The 22,865-nt window shown below is 47.2% G+C and overlaps 1 protein-coding gene across 1 annotated transcript in view; it reads left to right on the forward strand.

The window, feature by feature from the left end:
* Nucleotides 1–22,865, forward strand: part of mri1 (methylthioribose-1-phosphate isomerase 1) — a 45,234-nt gene that overhangs the window by 7,438 nt on the left and 14,931 nt on the right. Inside the window, 5 exon segments of the mRNA XM_034187818.1 lie at nucleotides 11,250–11,348; nucleotides 11,350–11,474; nucleotides 11,776–11,829; nucleotides 11,831–11,943; nucleotides 12,020–12,196. Of these exon segments, the coding sequence (XP_034043709.1) occupies nucleotides 11,250–11,348; nucleotides 11,350–11,474; nucleotides 11,776–11,829; nucleotides 11,831–11,943; nucleotides 12,020–12,196 (568 nt within the window).

Genomic DNA, 22,865 nt, shown 5'->3' on the forward strand with positions numbered 1-22,865 from the left:
TATCATTTTGCTCTAAAATTCTGGAAAAAGTCTTACTGAGAATAATCTCTTTGAGCCGCTGCAGTCTGCTTTTAGAAAATATCATTCCAGACAGTGCGAATGAAAATGAGCAAATTACAGAGAAACAAAGATCAGGCAGGTTTATCAGTTCCAAATATCCGTCTCTATTACTGGGCTGCACAAATGTATTATATTTATGAATAGGTGAACCCTGATGTATCTACCACATGCATTGATATGGAATCTGCAACTTCTGGTATGGTATTGTTAAAATATTGCCCCTTTACACATTATAAGACGACACAATTACAACTGCAGAACAGTTTCATTGTACTAAACACTTTTAACACATGGTATAAAATGCTATGATATTTTAAGTTAAAAGATCATTTTTCTTTACTCGCTCCCACATTTTGGAATTCTGACTTCATCATATCAAGATTCTGTGTTCAAATTCTGGAATGAGAGGGGCTTAGATCAGCTTGTCAAACTGTATCAAGGTGAATCATTGGTGTCATTTGAGGCTTTAAAGAATAGATATTCATTACATTCATCCCACGTCTTCCAATACTTACAAATCAGACACTATATCCCAAATTCAATACATCCCCAAATTTGAATTTCTTAGAGCGCATTCTAATAAATAATAAACCAAAAAGATTCATTTCCCAAATATATAAAGTGTTCTCATCAAATACACCTCTACAACTCTAAACTGACAGAAATTCTTCTTTATGTAACGAGAAAGACCATTTTGAAATTTTGGATTTCCTGTGACTGTCCGACAATTGAAGACTGGTACACAGAGGGACTGAAGATAATCCTGCTTGAGAGAATCACATATATTCTTCACAACAACATTGATGGATTTTTGGACATTTGGCAGCCGGTTTTAAGCAAAACAAATCTCACATAAACTGAAATGCCCTCTGACTCGTTTCTGTTCCTCTGATTTTGGACTGTGGACCGAGTTGTGATAGTACTGTACAATGTATATGATATTCTATTTTATTTTATGTTATTATTATTATTATTATTATTATTCCATCTCTGCTGAGTATTGGTTTGATTCTAAGTTTGTTCTTGTAAAAAAAAAAGGGGGGGGGGGGTTTAACATATATATGTGAATGTAATATACATTACAGCCCCAAATAAAAAGATTGAAAAAAAAAAAAAAGAAACTATCATTCCACAGAGATGGCTCTCACTAAAGTGGTGAATGATCTTCTGTTTGCAATGGATTTGGACACCACTATGGTTCTGCTGCTGTTAGATCTCAGTGCTGCATTTGATACAGTGGATCATCATATTCTACTTGATAGGCTGGAAAATCATTTTGGGATTACTAGGAGTGCCCTTGCATGGCTGACGTCATACTTGACCAGTCGTTCTCACTGTGTTTTGTACAGTAACACTACCTCTAACCTTAGAGACATGAAATTTGGGGTTCCACAGGGGTCTGTCTTAGGCCCCCTGCTTTTCTCCCTTTATATAGCACCCCTTGGACACATATTGTGGCGTTTTGGGATTACCTTCACTGCTATGCAGATGATACTCAGTTATACATGCTGATAACTGCTGGTAATCTCGTTCACATAAAATCCTTAGAAGATTGCCTTGCATCAGTGAGAAGCTGGATGTCTAAAAACTTCCTACTTTTAAACTCTGATAAGACTGAAATGATGGTTCTTGGTCCAGTGAGACATCGGCATCAATTTGACCAGTTAACGCTCAGCCTCGGCTCGTGTGTCATACATCACACTGATAAAGTGAGGAACCTTGGGATAATTTTTGATCCTACGTTGTCCTTTGACCTCCACATTAGAAATATTACGAGGACTGCTTTCTTCCACCTGCGAAATATAGCGAAGATTCGTCCCATCCGTCTATGGCTTGATGCTGAGACCCTGATTCATACTATTGTCTCTTCTACGTAGATTGGACTGCTGCAGTGTTCTATTTCTGGTTTAACCGCAGTCCAGCATTATGGGCTCTCCAATTGTTTCAAAATGCTGCTGCCAGACTTTTGACAAGAAGCAGAAAGTTTTACCACATTACACCCATTTTGGGGCGTCTCTCACTGGCTTCCTGTCCCAGTGAGATCAGATTTTAAGGTTCTGCTACTAACCTATAAAATTGTTCATGGACTGGCACCTCCCTACCTAGCTGACCTGAATTAAACCTTAACGTACCGCGCCCGGGCTTTACGTTCTCAGGGTTCAGGACTACTTTGTTCCCTAAGGTGAAAAAGAAGTCTGTGGGTCACAGAGCTTTCTCTTATCGTGCCCCTGTTCTGTGGAATGATCTCCCTGCATCAATAAACAGTCAGATTCTGTGGAGATTTTCAAGTCAAGACTTAAGATGCACTTATTTCCCTTTCGTATGGCAGCATACTGGTACAGTTCTGTTTTAACGCTTTTTACCTCATTTTACTCTTTTTACTCATTACTCAGTTCATTTTATTAGTAATTGGAGCGTGCGCGGGCCTCAACTTCACCTAAATTCTGGGTCTTTTAGTGAGTTAGGGCTATGGCCGGCGATACCTTAGTATTTTCTCTGTTTTTCTTGTTGTTTAATGCTGACAAATTATACAGTATTTTTTGTTTTTCTGATGCCTGATTCTGTTTTTTTCTCTCTGTTTAAGGTGCAGCTCCATCCAGAGATGGGTGTGGTATTTGTGCTGGAGACCCTCCTGTCCTGTGCACCAACAGCATTTCCTGTATATTTGTTTTGTGAATTATTCTGTAATTTATGTCTGTATCATGGCCCAAACAGAGGGTCACCCCTTTGAGTCTGGTCTGCTTGAGGTTTCTTCCTCAGAGGGAGTTTTTTCTTACCACTGTTGCTCTGGGGGTTAGTAAGGTTAAACCTTACCTGTGTGAAGTGCCTTGAGACAACTCTCTTGTGATTTGGCGCTATATAATGAAAATAAACTGAAAAAAAATTGAAAAAGGGCCAAGAGGGTGCAGGTTTTCTTTGCAGCCACTGACTCCACCAGGTGATTTCACTGATTAACTGATTCCATCTGCTCAAAGTGATATTAATTGTAATGAAAATAAAGGTTTCAAAATAAAGGTTTTTCATAATAAAGGATGCACATTATCGTGCCATGCGCAAGCCATATCCGAAAGCTGAGGCCGATTTGACACACAGTCAGAGAGATATGTGAGCCAAATACACACACACAGACACACACACACACACGCTTCTTGCTTTATAGATAGATTACACAAATAACATGGTTGGTCTGCTGGTGGGAATATACAGTATAATTCACAAGCTTCATGATAAATGAAAATACAGATTACATAATTATTATTATTATTTTAAAAATCTTGTAAATATTTGCTTAGTCTGACAACACGTCACCCAGTTAAATATCTGATATATGGTCCATGGTCCCCATGTACCCCATATGGGGCCCACATTGGTACCATCAGAGCAAAATGTACCCTGGAAGATCTCTGGGTTTTACATGGAATACAGCTGGGTTGTAAAGGAAATTAGTTCTCTGGAGTGGAAACACAAATTTCCGCCATGTGCATATTTGCAAAATCAGTCACAAAAAAAAAAATGTTGCAATGATTTGCAATTTGGCACAGCAAGAATTCGCAATAACGATGACACTTCAAAAGCTGACAGGAATATTGACAAGATACATCATGAAGACGTTTTTCCAATCTAGATACAAGTTCAAGTTTAAAGGGCCTTTCACACTGAAAGCATCAGAAGCGTCAAAAATCGGTCTAAAAAGCATTATTTTCAGTGAGACGCGTTGCTTTTTAGAGGCGTCAGAAGCGTTGCGTCAAAAGCCGAGTTAAAGCAACGCTTCTGACGGGAGCATACATTGCAGCTTGCCGGCAGGCTGATGCGGTCAAAGTTCAGTCTAATCCAACTTTCGACACGCTGAGCTGTGACGTAGCTTCGCACTGTCCAATAGGAACAATGCGTCAGGCCAAAACACGGAAGACTAGTGGCAGAAATCGGTGATTGGTGCAGAAACTACTGATCTGTATAAAACGGATCGGTGCAGAAACCACTAATCTGTACAAAGCGGATCGGTGCAGAAACCACTGATTTGTACAAAGCGGATCGGTGCAGAAACCACTGATCTGTACAAAACATTAACGTGTCACAGGACTGTTCATTTATAGAGCAGTTTTCTGAAGAAAAATCCTTGGAAATGTTTTTTTGTTGTTGTTTGTTACCTCATAATTTCTGATTACTGTTAAAAAAAAAAGTTTAGAACACTTGTAATTAAAATAGCTAAATAAATCAATAAATGGTTCTTTATAAACCTTTCATCTGTAAATTAAAACCACCTGTTATTTCAAATTAGATAATTTCTTGTTTAACATAAGGAACCTTAGACATTTATTTTTAGACAAAATAACATGGAAATTTGTACATTTTTTAAGTCTGGTAGATTATTATATCTCATTTCATCCAGAAAAACAGACACTACATAAATACAAATGTTTATTATAAATGCAACAGGAAATAATTTAACAATGACTGCAGTGTGATTGTAAAGTAGGATTTCTGTGACATAAACCTCATGATGAATTTTTTTATAGTCATTTAAACTTGTAATTACGTCAAAATATGTAATTGCCTTTAATGTTGTTATCAGGACAGAGTAATTTCTAAAATATGAATTTGAGCACAGTGGGCCTCATGTATCAATGTTGCGCACTTGTGGCGTAAATTTACCATGTAAATTTGAAGTACACCAAAGTCGCCGTGACATGTATCAAGCAGTGCGCACCTGCCCATTTCCGGCGTACGCCCGACGTGACCTTTGCTCTGTATGCACCACTCTGCATTTAATCATTAGTGATCGATCTCTGCTCCCCTCCACAGCATGTCTTTTTCCTGGTTCTCTCCCTCAGCCCCAACCAGTCCCAGCAGAAGACTGCCCCTCCCTGAGCCTGGTTCTGCTGGAGGTTTCTTCCTGTTAAAAGGGAGTTTTTCCTTCCCACTGTAGCCAAGTGCTTGCTCACAGGGGGTCGTTTTGACCGTTGGGGTTTTACATAATTATTGTATGGCCTTGCCTTACAATATAAAGCGCCTTGGGGCAACTGTTTGTTGTGATTTGGCGCTATATAAAAAAATTGATTGATTGACCTTGATAAATACAGCGGGTGAAAACAATCGTAATTATTATAAACACGCCCATAAATATTCAGACTCTGCTTCAGACACACCCTCATTTTACGACATGGAAGCCAGGAAGACGGCAAAGAAAAAGAACTCCACCAATCACGATGCGTGCCAATAGAGCGTCAAAAGCGGCCGTCGTATTAATTGTTTTGTAGTATATAATCAATAAAGTGTTACAGTGGTCCCTCATTTATCGCGGGAGTTATGTTCTAAAAAATAGCCCATAATACGCGAAACTGCGACGTAGTCAGCGTTATTTTTTACAATTATTATAAATGTTTCAAAGCTGTAAAACCCCTCACTACACAGTTTATACACTTTCTCAATCAGGCATGAACATTTTCTCACTTTTCTCTCGTGTGTAAACACTCTCAAAGTTCAAACCTTAGTAGGAAAATAATGCCAAACTGTTTTCAGGCCCAAACATTTGTTTGAGAAATAAAAATAGAACGTTTTCCTATAAATAATTATGATGGCTTTTAGAACTAACGAATTTAATTTTAACGATCAACGTACGAGGTTGGATACATAAGGAATTATTAATAGTGACTGACCAGTATTTCACAGTTCCTCTGATCGCGCCTCTGTGTCCTGACGCCGCGCCTTTTTCCACTGAGTCAAACCTCACTGCAGGTGTCTTTTTCTGAGTGACAAACACAGTTATGAGTAGTTGTTGGCGCTCTTTTTTCTTCTGGACGAGAAGATTCTTATAAACTGACACGCAGAACACAATGCACTGTAAAAAAAAAAAAAAGCATGCAAAATTGGACTAAAAAAATCCGGGAAACTCCGAGGCCGCGAAAGGTGAACGGCGTTATAGCGAGGGACCACTGTATTCTCTTTTCACGTCAATAATTCTTGACATGTGGATATTTGCTCGCTCAGTTAATAAGACACGCCTAATTTTTCAGATTTCTTTATTTTTAAAATGTATTTATTTATTTTATTGTGACAAACGAATGGAGACGACACAACCTGGTTGCAGCACGGGCGAATGGGAATGACATTACAATTGTAATTATCAATTTCATTGTCTAAAACGATCACACCACATGAAGTTAAGCTCAGTGCTGCTCTGGCTCCAGGCTCGAAGTCTGGAGAAAAAGGCGAGCAGCGCTTTCTTTGCAGTCAGCGCTGTGACCACGGATCGTGCTCCATAACAATCCCGCAAAGGTGGGATTTGTATTGATTATTATGTAGTATAATCAAGAAAGTGTTATTTATGTAACATATGCATTGATTTGTATAATGGCACTGTTTATCATGTTGATCATTTTCATTTTTATGTGGATTCCAGCGCTGGTTCATTTTGGTGTATAATTTACGCCACCTCTCGACCTGGTGTATATTTTCAGCGCAGCGTACACCAACGACCACATTGATAAATGCCAAGTAGCACAGCCGTTTTGGCGTACACCCCATATACGCTCAAATATCACCGTACGCACATTGATACATGAGGCCCAATAAGTGGAGAGCTTCTACCTGTGCAAATGTCTTTGGACTTTGATTTGTGGACATTTTTAATGATCCATTCATTTATTGTTAAAATATAAAATGAAACAGCTTTTAAAAAATAATAAAATAGTTGCTGTTTAAAGAGCCTTTTATTTAGAAGCAGGTGATGTTCTGCTGGATTCTCTGGACCAGATGAAGGTCTCTTCTGCAGTTTTGACCTCTGGTGGTGTTGCTGAAGAGCAGAGATGTTTTCTTTCGACTGGACTTCGTGGTGTTCAGCTCATCAATGGAAGTTTGGTTGTCTGCACAGCAAATGTTCCTGATTGGGACAAATAAAAATATTTCTTTAAATATAAAGAAACTAAACAGTTTATATATAAAAAAAGGAAACGCCCCGCACACACACAGAGACGCCCTGCACACAGACAAAGACGCCCCGTCCCCACACACACAGACGCCCTGCACACAGACAAAGACGCCCCGTCCTCACACACACAGACTCCCTGCACACAGACAAAGACGCCCCGTTCCCACACACAGACAAAGACGCCCCGTCCCCACACACACAGACGCCCTGCACACAGACAGACGCCCCATCACCGCACACACAGACACCCCGTTCCCGCACACACAGACGCCCTGCACACAGACAAAGACGCCCCGTCCCCACACACACAGACGCCCTGCACACAGACAAAGACGCCCCGTCCCCACACACACAGACGCCCTGCACACAGACAAAGACGCCCCATTCCCACACACACAGACGCCCTGCACACAGACACAGACGCCCTGCACACAGACACAGACACCCTGCACACAGACAAAGACGCCCCATCCCCGCACACACAGACGCCCCGTTCCCACACACACAGACGCCCTGCACACAGACACAGATGCCCCATCCCCACACACACAGACACGCTGCACACAGACACAGATGCTCTGTCCCCGCACACACAGACGCCCCGTTCCCACACACACAGACGCCCCGTTCCCCACACACAGACGCCCCGTTCCCGCACACACAGACGCCCCGTTCCCGCACACACAAACGCCCTGTCCCCGCACACACAAACGCCCTGTCCCCGCACACACAAACGCCCTGCACACAGACACAGATGCCCCATCCCCACACACACAGACGCCCCGTTCCCACACACACAGACGCCCCGTTCCCACACACACAGACGCCCCGTCCCCACACACACAGACGCCCTGCACACAGACAAAGACGCCCCGTCCCCACACACACAGACGCCCCGTCCCCACACACACAGACGCCCTGCACACAGACAAAGACGCCCCGTCCCCACACACACAGACGCCCTGCACACAGACAAAGACGCCCCGTTCCCACACACACAGACGCCCCGTCCCCACACACACAGACGCCCTGCACACAGACAAAGACTCCCCGTTCCCACACACACAGACGCCCCGTCCCCACACACACAGACGCCCTGCACACAGACAAAGACGCCCCATCACCGCACACACAGACGCCCCGTTCCCGCACACACAGACGCCCTGCACACAGACAAAGACGCCCTGCACACAGACAAAGACGCCCCATCCCCGCACACACAGACGCCCGGTTCCCACACACACAGACGCCCTGCACACAGACACCCATGCCCCATCCCCACACACACAGACACGCTGCACACAGACACAGATGCCCCGTCCCCGCACACACAGACGCCCCGTTCCCGCACACACAGATGCCCCGTTCCCACACACACAGACGCCCCGTCCCCACACACACAGACGCCCTGTCCCCGCACACACAAACGCCCTGCACACAGACACAGATGCCCCATCCCCACACACACAGACGCCCTGTTCCCACACACACAGACGCCCTGCACACAGACAAAGACGCCCCGTCCCACACACACAGACGCCCCGTCCCCACACACTCAGACGCCCTGCACACAGACAAAGACGCCCCATCCCCACACACACAGACGCCCTGCACACAGACAAAGACGCCCCGTCCCCACACACACAGACGCCCTGCACACAGACAAAGACGCCCCGTCCCCACACACACAGACGCCCTGCACACAGACAAAGACGCCCCGTCCCCACACACACAGACGCCCTGCACACAGACAAAGACGTCCCGTCCCCACACACACAGACGCCCCGTTCCGCACACACAGACGCCCTGCACACAGACAAAGACACCCCGTCCCCACACACACAGACTCCCCGTTCCCACACACACAGACGCCCTGCACACAGACACAGATGCCCCATCCCCACACACACAGACGCCCTGCACCACAGACGCCCTACACACACAGACGCCCTGCACACACAGACGCCCCGTTCCCGCACACACAGACGCCCTGCACACAGACGCCCCGTCCCCACACACACAGACGCCCTGCACACAGACAAAGACGCCCCGTCCCCACACACACAGACGCCCTGCACACAGACAAAGACGTCCCGTCCCCACACACACAGACGCCCCGTTCCGCACACACAGACGCCCTGCACACAGACAAAGACACCCGTCCCCACACACACAGACGCCCCGTTCCCACACACACAGACGCCCTGCACACAGACACAGATGCCCCATCCCCACACACACAGACGCCCTGCACACACAGACGCCCTACACACACAGACGCCCTGCACACACAGACGCCCCGTTCCCGCACACACAGACGCCCTGCACACAGACACAGACGCCCCATCCCCACACACACAGACGCCCTGCACACAGACAAAGACGCCCTGTCCCCACACACACAGACGCCCTGCACACAGACAAAGACGCCGCGTCCCCGCACACACAGATGCCCCGTTCCCCACACACACAGACGCCCTGCACACAGACACAGATTCCCCATCCCCACACACACAGATGCCCCATCCCCACACACACAGACGCCCTGCACACAGACACAGATGCCTCATCCCCACACACACAGACGCCCCGTTCCCGCACACACAGATGCCCCGTCCCCGCACACACAGACACCTGCACACAGACACAGACGCCCCGTCTCTGCACACACAGACCACAGACGCCCCGTTCCCGCACACACAGACTCCCCGTCCCCGCACACACAGACGCCCCGTCCCCGCACACACAGACGCCCCGTCCCCGCACACAGAGACGCCCCACACACACAGACGCCCTGCACACACAGACGCCCCGTCCCCGCACACAGAGACGCCCCACCCCCGTCCCCGCACACAGAGACAGACGCCCCGTCCCCGCACACAGAGACAGACGCCCCGTCCCCGCACACAGAGACAGACGCCCCGCCCCCGCACACACACAGACGCCCCGTCCGCACACACACAGACGCCCCTCACACACAGATGCCCCGTCCCCGCACACACAGATGCCCCGTCCCCGCACACACAGACGCCCCGTCCCCGCACACAGACACGGACTCCCTGTCCCCGCACACAGACACGGACGCCCTGTCCCCACGCACACAGACGCCCCGTCCCCGCACACAGACACAGACGCCCCGTCCCCACACACACACAGATGCCACGTCCCCGCACACAGACGCCCCGTCCCCGCACGCACACACAGACGCCACGTCCCCACACACACACAGACGCCGCGTCCCCGCACACAGACGCCCCGTCCCCGCACGCACACACAGACGCCACGTCCCCACACACACACAGACGCCGCATCCCCGCACACAGACGCCCCGTCCCCACACACACACACAGACGCCCCGTCCCCGCACACAGACACAGACACCCCGTCCCCGCACACAGACACAGACGCCCCGTCCCCAGACACAGACGCCCCGTCCCCGCACACACACAGACGCCACGTCCCCACACATACACAGACGCCACGTCCCCGCACACAGATGCCCCGTCCCCACACACACACAGACACCCCGCCCCCGGACACAGGCAGAAACTCTAAAAAACATTTCAGTTACAACAAAAACAATTTCAACCCGCAGTTTTTGAAAATAGAAACCCAGCTTTAGGGTTTTTTGTCGTAATATTTCAATTTGTTAAACTAGAGAACTTAATACTTTTAATAAGTTGTTTCCTGTGAATCATTTTAATAGAAATGATGATAAAGCAGATTCAGAAGTCTCAGACAGGAAGTTTTCAGTCATCCACCACCAGCGTCAGCACACCGCGCCCCCTGTGGTTTCTCTCCTGTACACTGGATTGAAAGAATCAAACGAATCTAAAATGCACAGAAATGTTCTGGATGTGCAGGTTGTTGTTTTCATTGTGTTTATCTCATTAATTATGTTTACGCCTCTTCATTAGAGCCTCAGTGTGACCTTAACAATCCAAATGATCCCTGTGTCCTTCACCAACAACCTGCTGACCTCTGACCTTATTACACTTTCACGCGTTCCATGTTTCATTGACAACCTGCAGCCGCCAAATGCAAAAAGGCGGTAGATTTTCAGCTCGTTGAGTTTTAACTTCATTTTTCTTTTCACGCACAGCAGCGTGACCGCCGACAAACACAGATGAGTGTTGCATTTTACTGCTGAAAATGATGATGTGTGTTTTTTTCAATTCTGGGGTTGATTATAAAAATAAAGCATATTTTTGGCCCATGTTTGGAGCACTGTGATTGGATGAGTGATTCTGCCTTTTCCCAGGTTCGTGGTGCCCCCGCCATCGCCATTGTGGGCTGCCTCAGCCTGGCGGTGGAACTGCACGCAGGAGCCGGAGACGATGACCCCGTGACCTTCATCAGGGGAGTCACTGTGTCACCTGACCTCAGCCCGGCCCACCGCTGTCAACATGGGCCGCGCTGCCCGCGAGCTGATAGAGTTTGCCGAGAACGAGAGCATGGAAAAAAACTCTGAGCAGCTACGAGGAAGGTGGGGCAAAGTGTGCAACGTCAGTCCATAAGTATTTGGACAACGCGGGTTTGTAATTATGTGGCAGTTCAGCACTGAGCTTGCGGAGTCACGAGGTCAAAGGTCAAAGTCTCCAGGTTCTGGTGCTTCATGGTTCCAGACTCAGGAGAAAAACAGTTTTCCCCTCCTTCCATCTTCAGTCAACGTTTGGTTGTAATTTATGGTAATGAGACGGGCTCGGCCAGCAGAACGGGTCGGGCCGGGTCCCTAAGTCTACACAGACTTTTCTCAATCCCACCTCCTTTGGCTCCTCCTCCTACAGTGTGATTGGCTGGATCGAGGACATGCTGGAGCGCGATGTTAATGACAACAGGAGATGGTAACTACGGTGCCCAGCACATCCTGTCTGGAGTCCCACGAGATCTGGTGACCATCCTGACGCACTGTAACACGGGGTCGCTGGCAACCGCTGGATATGGAACCGCACTGGGTAAGTGAACAGAACACACTGCTGGAATGTTTGTGGTGGCGTTGCCGTAGCGACGACTCTGGCTGTTGTGTTGTAGGCGTGGTGCGTAGCCTCCACGGGCTGGGTCGGCTGAAGCGGGTCTACTGCACGGAGACGCGGCCGTACAACCAGGGCTCCAGACTGACGGCGTATGAGGCGGTCTCCGAGGGAATCCCCGCCACGCTCATCACAGACAGCATGGCGGCGCTGACCATGAGAGAAATGGACATCACAGGTGTGTGACGGTTTCACCTTCTCCTCACGTCTCCCACAAACAGGAAGCTTCTAGTTCATATTTTGTTGATTTCCGCAGCGACTGTTTATGTCACTTTGTATTTTTCGTCTCTGTGGTTCCTGCAGCACTGCACAAAAATCAGAACCTGCACACACACGTCCTCTTTCCATCCTCACAACCCGCTGCACTTCCTGATTGTTGGATGTTTCCTTTGGCTGCGAGGAGTGTGAATTTCATAACCTTTAACCTTTGCTACCCACAAGGAACAGTGGCTGCCCGCTGCCCCCTAGTGGTTGGATTGTGTTTAACTGTAACTGGGGTGGTTCAATGCTGAGGACAAATTTTGTGTGTATATGTCTGTGTGTGTGTGTGTGTGTGTGTGTGTGTCCTCACTGAACAAAAATATAAACTCATCACTTTTGTTTTTGCTCCCATTTTTCATGATCTGAACTCAAAGATCTAAAATATTTTCTATTTACATAAAAGACCTGTTTCTCTCAAATCTTCTTGACACATCTGTCTAAATCTGTCTTAGTGAGCACTTCTCCTGCTGAGATGATCCATCACACCTCACAGCTGTCATGCATCAAGATGCTGATTAGACAGCAGGATTAGTGCACAGGGCTGGTGCCAGCCATTTGGGTTTCCTAAGCACAAATGCTTTGTGGTGCCCCCCCCCCCCCCCCTCCAAAATGAACAATAATTCAGAATTTGTCAGTGCAGTTCTCTTTATTTCCAAAATAACTTCTCAGTACTCAATATTAAATTAATATTTTTTCAAACGTGTTGCAGGCATCCATTTCAAAATGAGCAAATATTTGTACAAAAACAATAAAGTTTATCAGTTTGAACATTAAATATCTTGTCTTTGTGGTGTATTCAGTTGAATATAGGTTGAAGAGGATTTGAAAATCATTGTATTCTGTTTTTATTTACATTTTATACAATGTCCCGACTTCATTGGAATTGGGGTTGTATGTTTTGGTTTGCTTTGCGTGTTCAGTTGTTTTCTTGTATTCTCTTTCTGGGTTTTTTTCCTGCTTGGGTCTGTTTGTCTCTTTCTCTCTTTAAAATGAATAAATAAACAAAAGTACCATATTAAATTAGCACTGAGGGGGCTCACCACATACAACAATTAGCATGACCTGTTCTTTAACAAAACTATTTACAATTAACTTCAGATTGTTTTAGCAGCTTTAGCGTTTGTTTCATAACATATCAGTCAGTCCGATCCAGTCTCCTGTTTTACTTACTTAATGAACTCTTCGGCATCACCAAGATTGTAAAAAATGTGCAGTCATCCTTTGTACGTGACCAGGAGTCGAGGAGGAGGAGTCATCCTGTACCCAAAGCCCCAGAGCTCGGAGCTATCTCTTCGCCTTGTCAAATTCTTTCTGCTTCTTGTGCGCACTCGCCGCCATGTCGTGGTAAAACCTGACTGGCTGGTTCTTAAAAAGGACTTGCCTCTTAGCCTTGGCTGCTTTCATCACAGTTTCTATGTCTCTGTAGTTCAGAAACGTCATAATAATTGTCCTCGGAGCAGCACTGGTCTCCATTCGCAGGCCGAGTCTGTGCACCCTCTCCACCGCACTGCACAGTCAACAACGTCTTTCTGCACATCATCAATTGCCGATATAGTAAGTCCCTTCGGCTGCTCCCTTGTTTGCACTCAGGGTCGCCACAGCAAATCCAAGGTGGATCTGCATGTTGAATTGGCACAAGTTTTACGCCGGGTGCCCTTCCTGACACAACTCCACATTACATGGAGAAATGTGGCAGGGGTGGGATTTGAACCCGGAGCCTTCTGAACTGAAACCAAGCGCATTAACCACTTGGCCACCTGCATCAATTGTCGATATGATAGTATCGAATTTGGTGGAGAATTCAGCTTTCATGTTATTAATAGCTGCCAGTATGGTTTGAGCTGTAGCAGCCGGTTCCTCATTAGCTGTCGGGTTGTCCCTCTCTGATGTTGTGTCTTCAGGAGTTATGTTAGCATCCACCGCTTCTGCCATAGCTATGGTGCTAACAGGAGTCTTGTAATGAGCGCCAGGCGACACAAAGTTCGACAGCTTGGATTGTAGCGTTTTGTTACAGCTTTGGCTGGCTTTTCTTTGTGACAAAGGCATTACCCTTGGCTCTTCTGGTGGTTGTAGGCATGCAGCACTCCCAGAAAAAGGACTTTTAGACAGGATTTAATTGCGCAATAGCAGAGTAAATTAACATGCGTCCATTCAGCAAGCTGCCATAACCGGAAGTCGTCTTTTTCTCTCTTGTCTGACTCTTGGTTCTTGGTGGTGGGCGTTTCACTCTCTCTGACCACACCCTTGTTCTGGTGCTTTCCACGCACACCTGTTTCCTATTTGCAGCTCATCACCTGGGCACGCTCTCTCCTGAGGCTGAAGGAGGGCACTCATCATGTGGCCGACTATGCTGTTGACTTCCGCATCTTCACCACCAAGAGTGAGTGGAACACAACCGCCCTTCTTGAAGTATTCTTCCAGGGGCTGGCTAACGACGTCCAGGATCAATCAATCAATCAATCAATTTTTTTTATATAGTGCCAAATCACAACAAACAGTTGCCCCAAGACGCTTTATATTGTAAGGCAAAAGCCATACAATAATTATGTAAAACCCCAACGGTCAAAACGACCCCCTGTGAGCAAGCACTTGGCTACAGTGGGAAGGAAAAACTCCCTTTTAACAGGAAGAAACCTCCAGCAGAACCAGGCTCAGGGAGGGGCAGTCTTCTGCTGGGACTGGTTGGGGCTGAGGGAGAGAACCAGGAAAAAGACATGCTGTGGAGGGGAGCAGAGATCAATCACTAATGATTAAATGCAGAGTGGTGCATACAGAGCAAAAGAAAACACTCAGTGCATCATGGGAACCCCCCAGCAGTCTAAGTCTATAGCAGCATAACTAAGGGATGGTTCAGGGTCACCTGATCCAGCCCTAACTATAAGCTTTAGCAAAAAGGAAAGTTTTAAGCCTAATCTTAAAAGTAGAGAGGGTGTCTGTCTCCCTGATCTGAATTGGGAGCTGGTTCCACAGGAGAGGAGCCTGAAAGCTGAAGGCTCTGCCTCCCATTCTACTCTTACAAACCCTAGGAACTACAAGTAAGCCTGCAGTCTGAGAGCGAAGCGCTCTATTGGGGTGATATGGTACTATGAGGTCCCTAAGATAAGAAGGGACCTGATTATTCAAAACCTTATAAGTAAGAAGAAGAATTTTAAATTCTATTCTAGAATTAACAGGAAGCCAATGAAGAGAGGCCAATATGGGTGAGATATGCTCTCTCCTTCTAGTCTCCGTTAGTACTCTAGCTGCAGCATTTTGAATTAACTGAAGGCTTTTTAGGGAACTTTTAGGACAACCTGAAATCAACTCATCGCCATTGATCTTCCTGAAGACCTTGATGAGCTCATAACTCTGGCCTTCCAGATCGACCGTCGTCTGGCTAAACGCCCCCGCCATGAGCCTTGCTTCCTGTCGTGACACTCCACCATGCCCTCTCTTCAACCGTGTCAGGGTCAAAACACATCACCCCTTACGGACATCTATAAATGAGTGAACACGAGACCAGCAAATCTTTTGTCAGCTGCATGCAGCGGGAAGAGCAGTCTCAGAGCAGTCACCACCTCTCTCTCGACTCTCGTCGAACTGTCTTCCTGTGCACAGCGTTTTTATTAAGCAAAAGTGGCATACAAGCTGGGCGTGATGACATTGTCGGTTATTGTGAATATCATGAATAAAAGCAATGAATAGGAGCAAAACATCCTGTGCAGCTGGTGAGCTATTGCAAGCTAATATGTGTTTCCGTGGGTTTGCTGCTGTCTCCCTGTACTCCTTTTCCCCCATCAAACATCATGTCACCCGACATGACGTGAAGCCAGCCGGTGCACATCAATTCCATTGTTTCGCTGTCCTCCCACAGACACTGTCCTTGCTTCAAGGCCGTAATCCCAACAGAGACATGCAAAACTACATGGTGCAAAAGATACATGCATGCATGTGACATGTGATGCAGAACAAACGATATAATACATATAAGTTGCGCTGGTGATAATACAATGATATTATGATTATATTGTGATACACAGTCAGGCGCATAATTACTCTAACATTTCCCTCCTGTTTATCGTATGTGAATGCAGAACATCAGATGCTTATCACTTGTATTTGACACATTTTCAATAAGCACATCATTAAAGCATCACACATTTTCATATACCGCACTGATACCGACAAGCTGCACAGGTTCAGGTTCACGGGGTTCTTCTTGCTGTTGTTGCTTTAGGACTTGGTGCTGTAGGAAGGAACGAGTCATCACTTGAGAGAACATGCTACGAATACATGGAAGCACACAGAGCATTAGAACACAAAACATAACCAAAACAACAATGAGTGGTATACACGTTTTCAAAAGGGAGTTGCCACCAGTTCCTGATGTGAACCAAGACCAGAAGTCCCAGCTTTTTGAGCTCATGGTAGTCAGCACAGCGTTCCTGGTGGTGGTCATTTCAGCGACGGCCCTTTGGATGGTTCCACTGTCTGCAGTGTTGTCCAGTATGAAGGTGCAGCATGCAGTTCCCATAGTACGCACACACCTCCCTGTGGTGCGGTCAGAAGGTCGAGAACCATGCGATTCTGGAGCACCATCAGTCGTAGAGCGGTGAGTTCCTCCGAAGTGGCCTTTGCGAAGGTCAAGGATGAATTCATGAACTGCATGAATTTGTATCTGGTGAATTCCACTTCTCTCAAAGTGTAGGAAAGAGTGCCATGGCGATGTCTTGTCCTGTGGAGAAGATGTGGTGGTCCTTCGGAATTTCTTCATAACTTCGCTTGGTCCGGCAATGAGCTGGGGTCTCGGGTTCACTCAGGTAGTCCGGTGAGTTGGTTGGAGCTGGTCGGGTAGTTTGAGAAGACGGTTTCTCGGATGTACACCAGAGCCTGATGCAATATCACCAAACTGCAGACTCCAGACCAGATTTCGGAGGTAGACTGGTGTATATGTTCATGCCACCTGCCAATTGTGGTTCAACAGGACTCTGGTACCTTTTGATGATGGAACAGTGGTATGAGCAAAAAACGTCTATACGGGCTGTCTTTACACCACGCTCTGTCTGACATCCGAACCCTGCTGACCTTGTTGAACAAGGCGAGATCTTGCCAGTATAGAGCAGGCCGTCTCATTAACGTATGCACAATACGGTAAGTAAAGTTACAGAGAAAGGGTGGTATTTTTCCTACATTGTTTGTTTCCACGTCTATTACACACCCTTCATAGAAGCCATAGTGGGCGACACACCCTCCATCACCTGAGGTGAGGTCGCTTGTGGCCAAGCCTGGTAACAGTGGGACGTGGTTCTTGCACTCGAGGTTGAGTAGAGGGTCCTTTGTCTCATGGCTGTGAGTAGTCTGCTTGTGTCATTGTCTTAACCCCTGCCGGGGTACGTAGCCATCGCATCAGGCATCCTATCTCCACGGCCTTGGGGGTAGTCCGTGTAGCGTTGTGGTGAGATGTCGATGTTGGCATACGAGCACAAACATAGCAGTTGGTCATGTTGTTGGAGGTGGCGGTGTAGTTGATAAAGCGCCACCAGATATTGCCTTTGTAGCGATGCATCGAGCATCACCAGAAAGTACTTCAGATCGCGGTGTCCTGTCGTGGGGTGTTCCTCTTCTCACCCACTCTGGGGTCAGCCACCACGTGAGAAGACCAATCAACGTGAGAAACCCAATCACTATCCCACATACTAAGACCACAACACAACAGTTACTTTTGCGATGCTAGTGACGACGTTCTTGCTGCTGTTGTCCAGCCGGAACACGCTGTCCCATCGGAGCATCCTCCAGTAACATTGTTGCTCAGCTTACAGTGTCACCAAAACACCTCACACTAAATGAGTAGGGATCAGGTGGTTGCTTCACTGACGTTGAGACGAATCACCCCTAAACGGTGAAACCCCTTTGTAGTCAGACTTCCCCACTACTCGTTGGACAGTCTGGCACACGCTGTAGCTTACAGTGGCTTAGGTGGATCCAACTGGGTCGCTTGGTGATTTTCACAGCGGTGGGTGTCGTCAGCAGCACTTGGTATGGCCCCTCCCAGCGTGGGCTGGACCAGCACTTTCTTTTGATGACCTTTACGAACACCCAGTCACCGGGCTGAACCAGTGGACTGTCCTGTGGGGAAAAAGAATCAGATGGCAGTAAATTCGCTTTTGACACATCTTTCTCTTGTAGTAATTTTCTCATATAATCGGCTAATGTGGTCTCTTCGTCAGCAATTTCTAAGGCTTTTGGGAACACTGGTAACACTGGTAAATGGTGTGAGGCCTGTTCCTGCTGGTGTAATACGCATATAGAATTTAACCAGGTCCAAACATTCTGGCCATGGATCTCCATGCATTTTTTGAGTCTGTTTTTAAAAGTTCCATTGGTTCTCTCAACCAACCCTTCACTTTGTGGGTGATAGGCACAATGGTTTTTCAAAGTTATTTGCAAATTACCTGCCAACAGGTAATGTGGCCTGGTCCACTCTGATTGAGTTCAATGAAATCCATGTGAAGTGTGTGGAATAGATATTTTGGCTGTGGAAACTGGCCTAGTTTTGGTCTCACGTTCCCCTGTGGATTGTGCCTAATACATGTTGGACACATTCTACAATAGTGTTTTGAGTAAGTATTAAACCCAAATGTTGCGAAATGTTTGCTAATGAGGGCTACCATCCCTCCTGTGGATACATGACTCGGCCCGTGCGACAAAATGGCTGCTGCTTTGAACAATCTACGGGGTAGGACCGGCTTGTCAGTAATGCAATAAAGTTGCTTCGTGTTGAGCACAGCTCCTTTATCTGTCCAAAGTGTTGTGTGGGCCGCTGAAGAGGAGGTACTGCTGGCCCCACTACCACCAGAGGGCGCCCTGCTTGGAGTGCGGGCTCCAAGCACGAGAGGGCGCCAGACCCAGAGGAAGTGACAGCTGTCACTCATCACACCAGCTGTCACTCATCTACACCATTACTTAAGCCGGACTGCAACTCCACCTCCCCGCCGAGAATCGACTACCGAGAGGTATTTCTCTGCTAACTGACACTTTGTGTGTACTAAGCCAGATCTCATTTGCAGCCTTATTCTTGTGGACGTTGCCTTATCTGGGACTTCGGCGTTTGGCGTGACGACGACGACTGCGCCTCACTCGCTGAACAGATAAGTGGTTAGACAAGAGCTGCACGAGTGTGTGATTCGGAGGTGGAGGTTCCCCTCCTGACTGTGTACAGACTGTGGACCACTGAGTGTAAGGACTTACACTCATTCATCTTGTCTCTGCTTTTTGCCAGCAGTACCAGGGTCGACAGCCGAAGACAGAGGTCACCTGGGGATACGGGGACTCTGGCGGCTCCGGTGTTCTTCAGACCGTTGGTGGTGGAAGCCGTGTGGGACGCGGCCTCTCTCTCGTCGGGGTCTCCTATCTTCGAGCCTGCCCACACGTCACCTGGTGTTAATTGACTTTACAAATTTTGTGTGTTTCGTTGTGTGTTGTCACAACATTAAATTGTTACCTTTTGGCTTACTCATTGTCCGTTCATTTGCGTCCCCTGTTGTGGGTCCGTGCTACGACACCTTCCCAACACAAAGTCTTTTCTCTGTTAATGGAGCCCCCTGTTGGCAGCTCCTCAGTATCCTCAACATCAATCAAGGTGGGGTCAACTTCTGCGGAATAGATGTCAGATATTCCAAATGTGCCTGAGGCAGCGGTTTTAGCAGTCTCGTCGGCGAATCTATTACCAATAGACACCATGTCTGTACCTTTGGTGTGTGCTACACATTTACACAGAGCCAATGAAGTGGGTAAACATATAGCAGATAAAAGGCTTTTTTAGCAGAGCAGCGTGTGTTACGGGCTTGCCTGTAGACGTCACCATTCCTCTTCGCTCCCATTGTTTAGCGAAGAAAAAGACTGTTGAGAATGCATATTGACTGTCTGTGTAAACGGTTACTTCAACCGTCCACAACGTCAAACGGGGAAGAATGGAAGAGAGCATTTAATACTCTGATGGCGCACTACGAATATCTGGTGATGCCTTTCGGGCTCACTAATGCTCCTGCCGTCTCCAAAATTCCAAAATTTGGTGAACAGCGTCTTGCGGGAGTATTTGTAAAAGTTCTTTTTTGTTTATTTAGATGATATCCTTATCTTTTCTCCTTACCTTAAGACACACACTCAGCACGTCCATTCTGTTTTGCAGTCCCTGGTTCTTTACAGCCTCTGCTGATTCCTAGGCAGCTATGGACTCATATCGCTATGGATTTTGTCACTGGACTTTTTCCTTCAAAGGGAAACACAGTTATCCTGGCTGTTGTGGACCAATTGTCCAAAATGTGTCATGTTGTACCTCTGCCTAAGTTGCCTTCTGCCAAGGAAATGGCTGAGATAATGTTAACTTGTGTTTCATCTCCATGGTTTCCCTCAGGATATCGTCTCTGACCGGGGTCCACAGTTCGTCTCGGGATTTTGGAGGGAATTCTGCCGCTTACTTAGGGCCACCTCCAGTTTCACGTCCAGATATCATCCCCAAGCTAACGGTCAGACCGAAAAATTTAATCAAGAATTGGAAAAATGTCTCAGAATTTTATGTTCTCCGCATCCATCTACCTGGTCTGCACAGTTGTTTTGGCTAGAACTAGCCCATAACAGTCTGCCATCTGCGTCATCCGGTTTTTCCCCTTTTTATGTTGTCTTTGGTCATCAACCCTCTCTGTTTTCCTCCACAGTTCTTCGGTCCCCGGTTCCATCAGCCCTCAGCCTCATCGTCAGGTGCCAGCGAACTGGGGTGTGGGCTCTGCGAACCTTTTTTCGATCCTTGGCCTAATATAAGGCCAAGGGGAGGTGATGGTCTAGTGGTTAAGGTGTTGGGCTTGAGTCCAGAAGATCAAGGGCCCTTGGACAAGGCCTTTAATCCCCTATTGCTCCCAGTGTGTAGTGAGCGCCTTGTATGGCAGCACCCTGACATCGAGGTGAATGTGAGGCATAATTGTAAAGTGCTTTGAGAGTCTGATGCAGATGGAAAAGCGCTATATAAATGCAGTCCATTTACCATAAGACTGCTGCGGACTGTAAACGGTCCTCAGCTCCTGCCTACATGGCAGGTCAAAAGGTTTGGCTGTCCACTCGTCATTTGCCGCTACGTGGTGTTCCTCAGAAACTTGCTCCTAGGTTCGTTGGTCCCTTTCCCATGTCCAGAGTCATTAACCCCGTCTCTGTCTGTCTCCATTTACTCAGGTCTATGCGAGTACATCCCACATTCCATGTCAGTCACGTTAGACCTTTTAAGTCTAGCCCTTTGTGCCCTCCAGCCATTCCCTTGCCTCCCGCCCAGTGCGTGCGGAGAGGACTTTTTTTTCTGTGCGGCGGCTCATGGCTTCTCGTTGAAGGGACTGTGGGTTTCAGTATTTGGTCAGAGCGGTCGTGGATTCACTCTCGCTTCATACTGGAACCCTCTGTTATCCGGGACTTTCATGTGTCTGATCCTGCTGCTCCTGGGCCGTCTGGAGTCGGCCCTTGTGGGGGGTGGGGGTGGGGTACTGTCAGGATGTGAGTTTTTGTTTGGTTTTATTTTATGTTTTGGTTTGCTTTGCTGGGCTTTTTCCTGCTTGGTTCTGTCTGTCCCTGTCTCTCTTGTCTGTCTCTTGATTCTTGGTGGTGGGTGTTTCACTCTCTCTGACAACTATTTTTGCACACAGAGCTTTTTGTTCAAGTCCTGCATTTGTGTACAGCCGTCTCTGTCTACTAAGTTTGATAGATATAAATTAATTAAAAATATAAAAGCCAAGCTGATGGGTTGCATAAGTAATCAGCCCCTTTGGTATAATACCTGTAAATAATCAGTTTTATTGCCAGTTTTCTTCAGACAAGTCAGGGGATGGATACATGAACATTTCCAAGTCACTGAATATGTCTTGAACTTTATTTACATCAGTTATGAAGAAATACAAACAGTATGGTTTTCTTAAAAAGAATACCTAAAAGTTCAGCTACAATTTTCCAGAAGGTACATCTGAGATGAAGCCTAGATTTGATGTTTGGTGAAAGGAAACCCTCCTCTGTACCACTTCATCGTGAAGCTGTATAACTGGAGATACAAAATGCAAAACTTGCACTGTGCACAATTTCTCCAGTCACAACCACAGAAGCCTGTAACTTCTTCTGGGTTGTCTGGGTGTCTGGGTGGCTTTCCTCACTCTTCTCCTTCTTGCACAGTCACTCAGTTTTTGAGAAGTGTCTACTCCACACAGATTTACCACAGAGTGTCATACTGTGTGTACTCTCTTTTTTCTTCTGTGCGAGAAGATTATAAACAGACACACTCAGAACTCTCCCTTCGCTCACTGCCTTCGGAGGTACGGATGCGGGACCCGCAAAGAATCCAAGTCCTCTCTTGGTGGCCACGGAGCTCTGCGGCTGCGGTCAACATCCAGATCAAAACACTGAGCGTAGTCTCTGGACCTGTTGCCAGATTTGGCGCAGCTCTGCACAGCAGACAGGATGGCGGTGTGAGTGGCCCGCTGCTGCGTTTACCCAGCCCGCAGACTCAGTAAGAGCATCGGAGGCAGTGAGAGCAATTGCAGTGATGCCAACCAGTGCCGCGACCGGCCCGCCTGATAAGG

Source organism: Thalassophryne amazonica, chromosome 15 (assembly GCF_902500255.1).
Source record: "Thalassophryne amazonica chromosome 15, fThaAma1.1, whole genome shotgun sequence".
In the NCBI taxonomy this organism is placed as follows: domain Eukaryota; kingdom Metazoa; phylum Chordata; class Actinopteri; order Batrachoidiformes; family Batrachoididae; genus Thalassophryne; species Thalassophryne amazonica.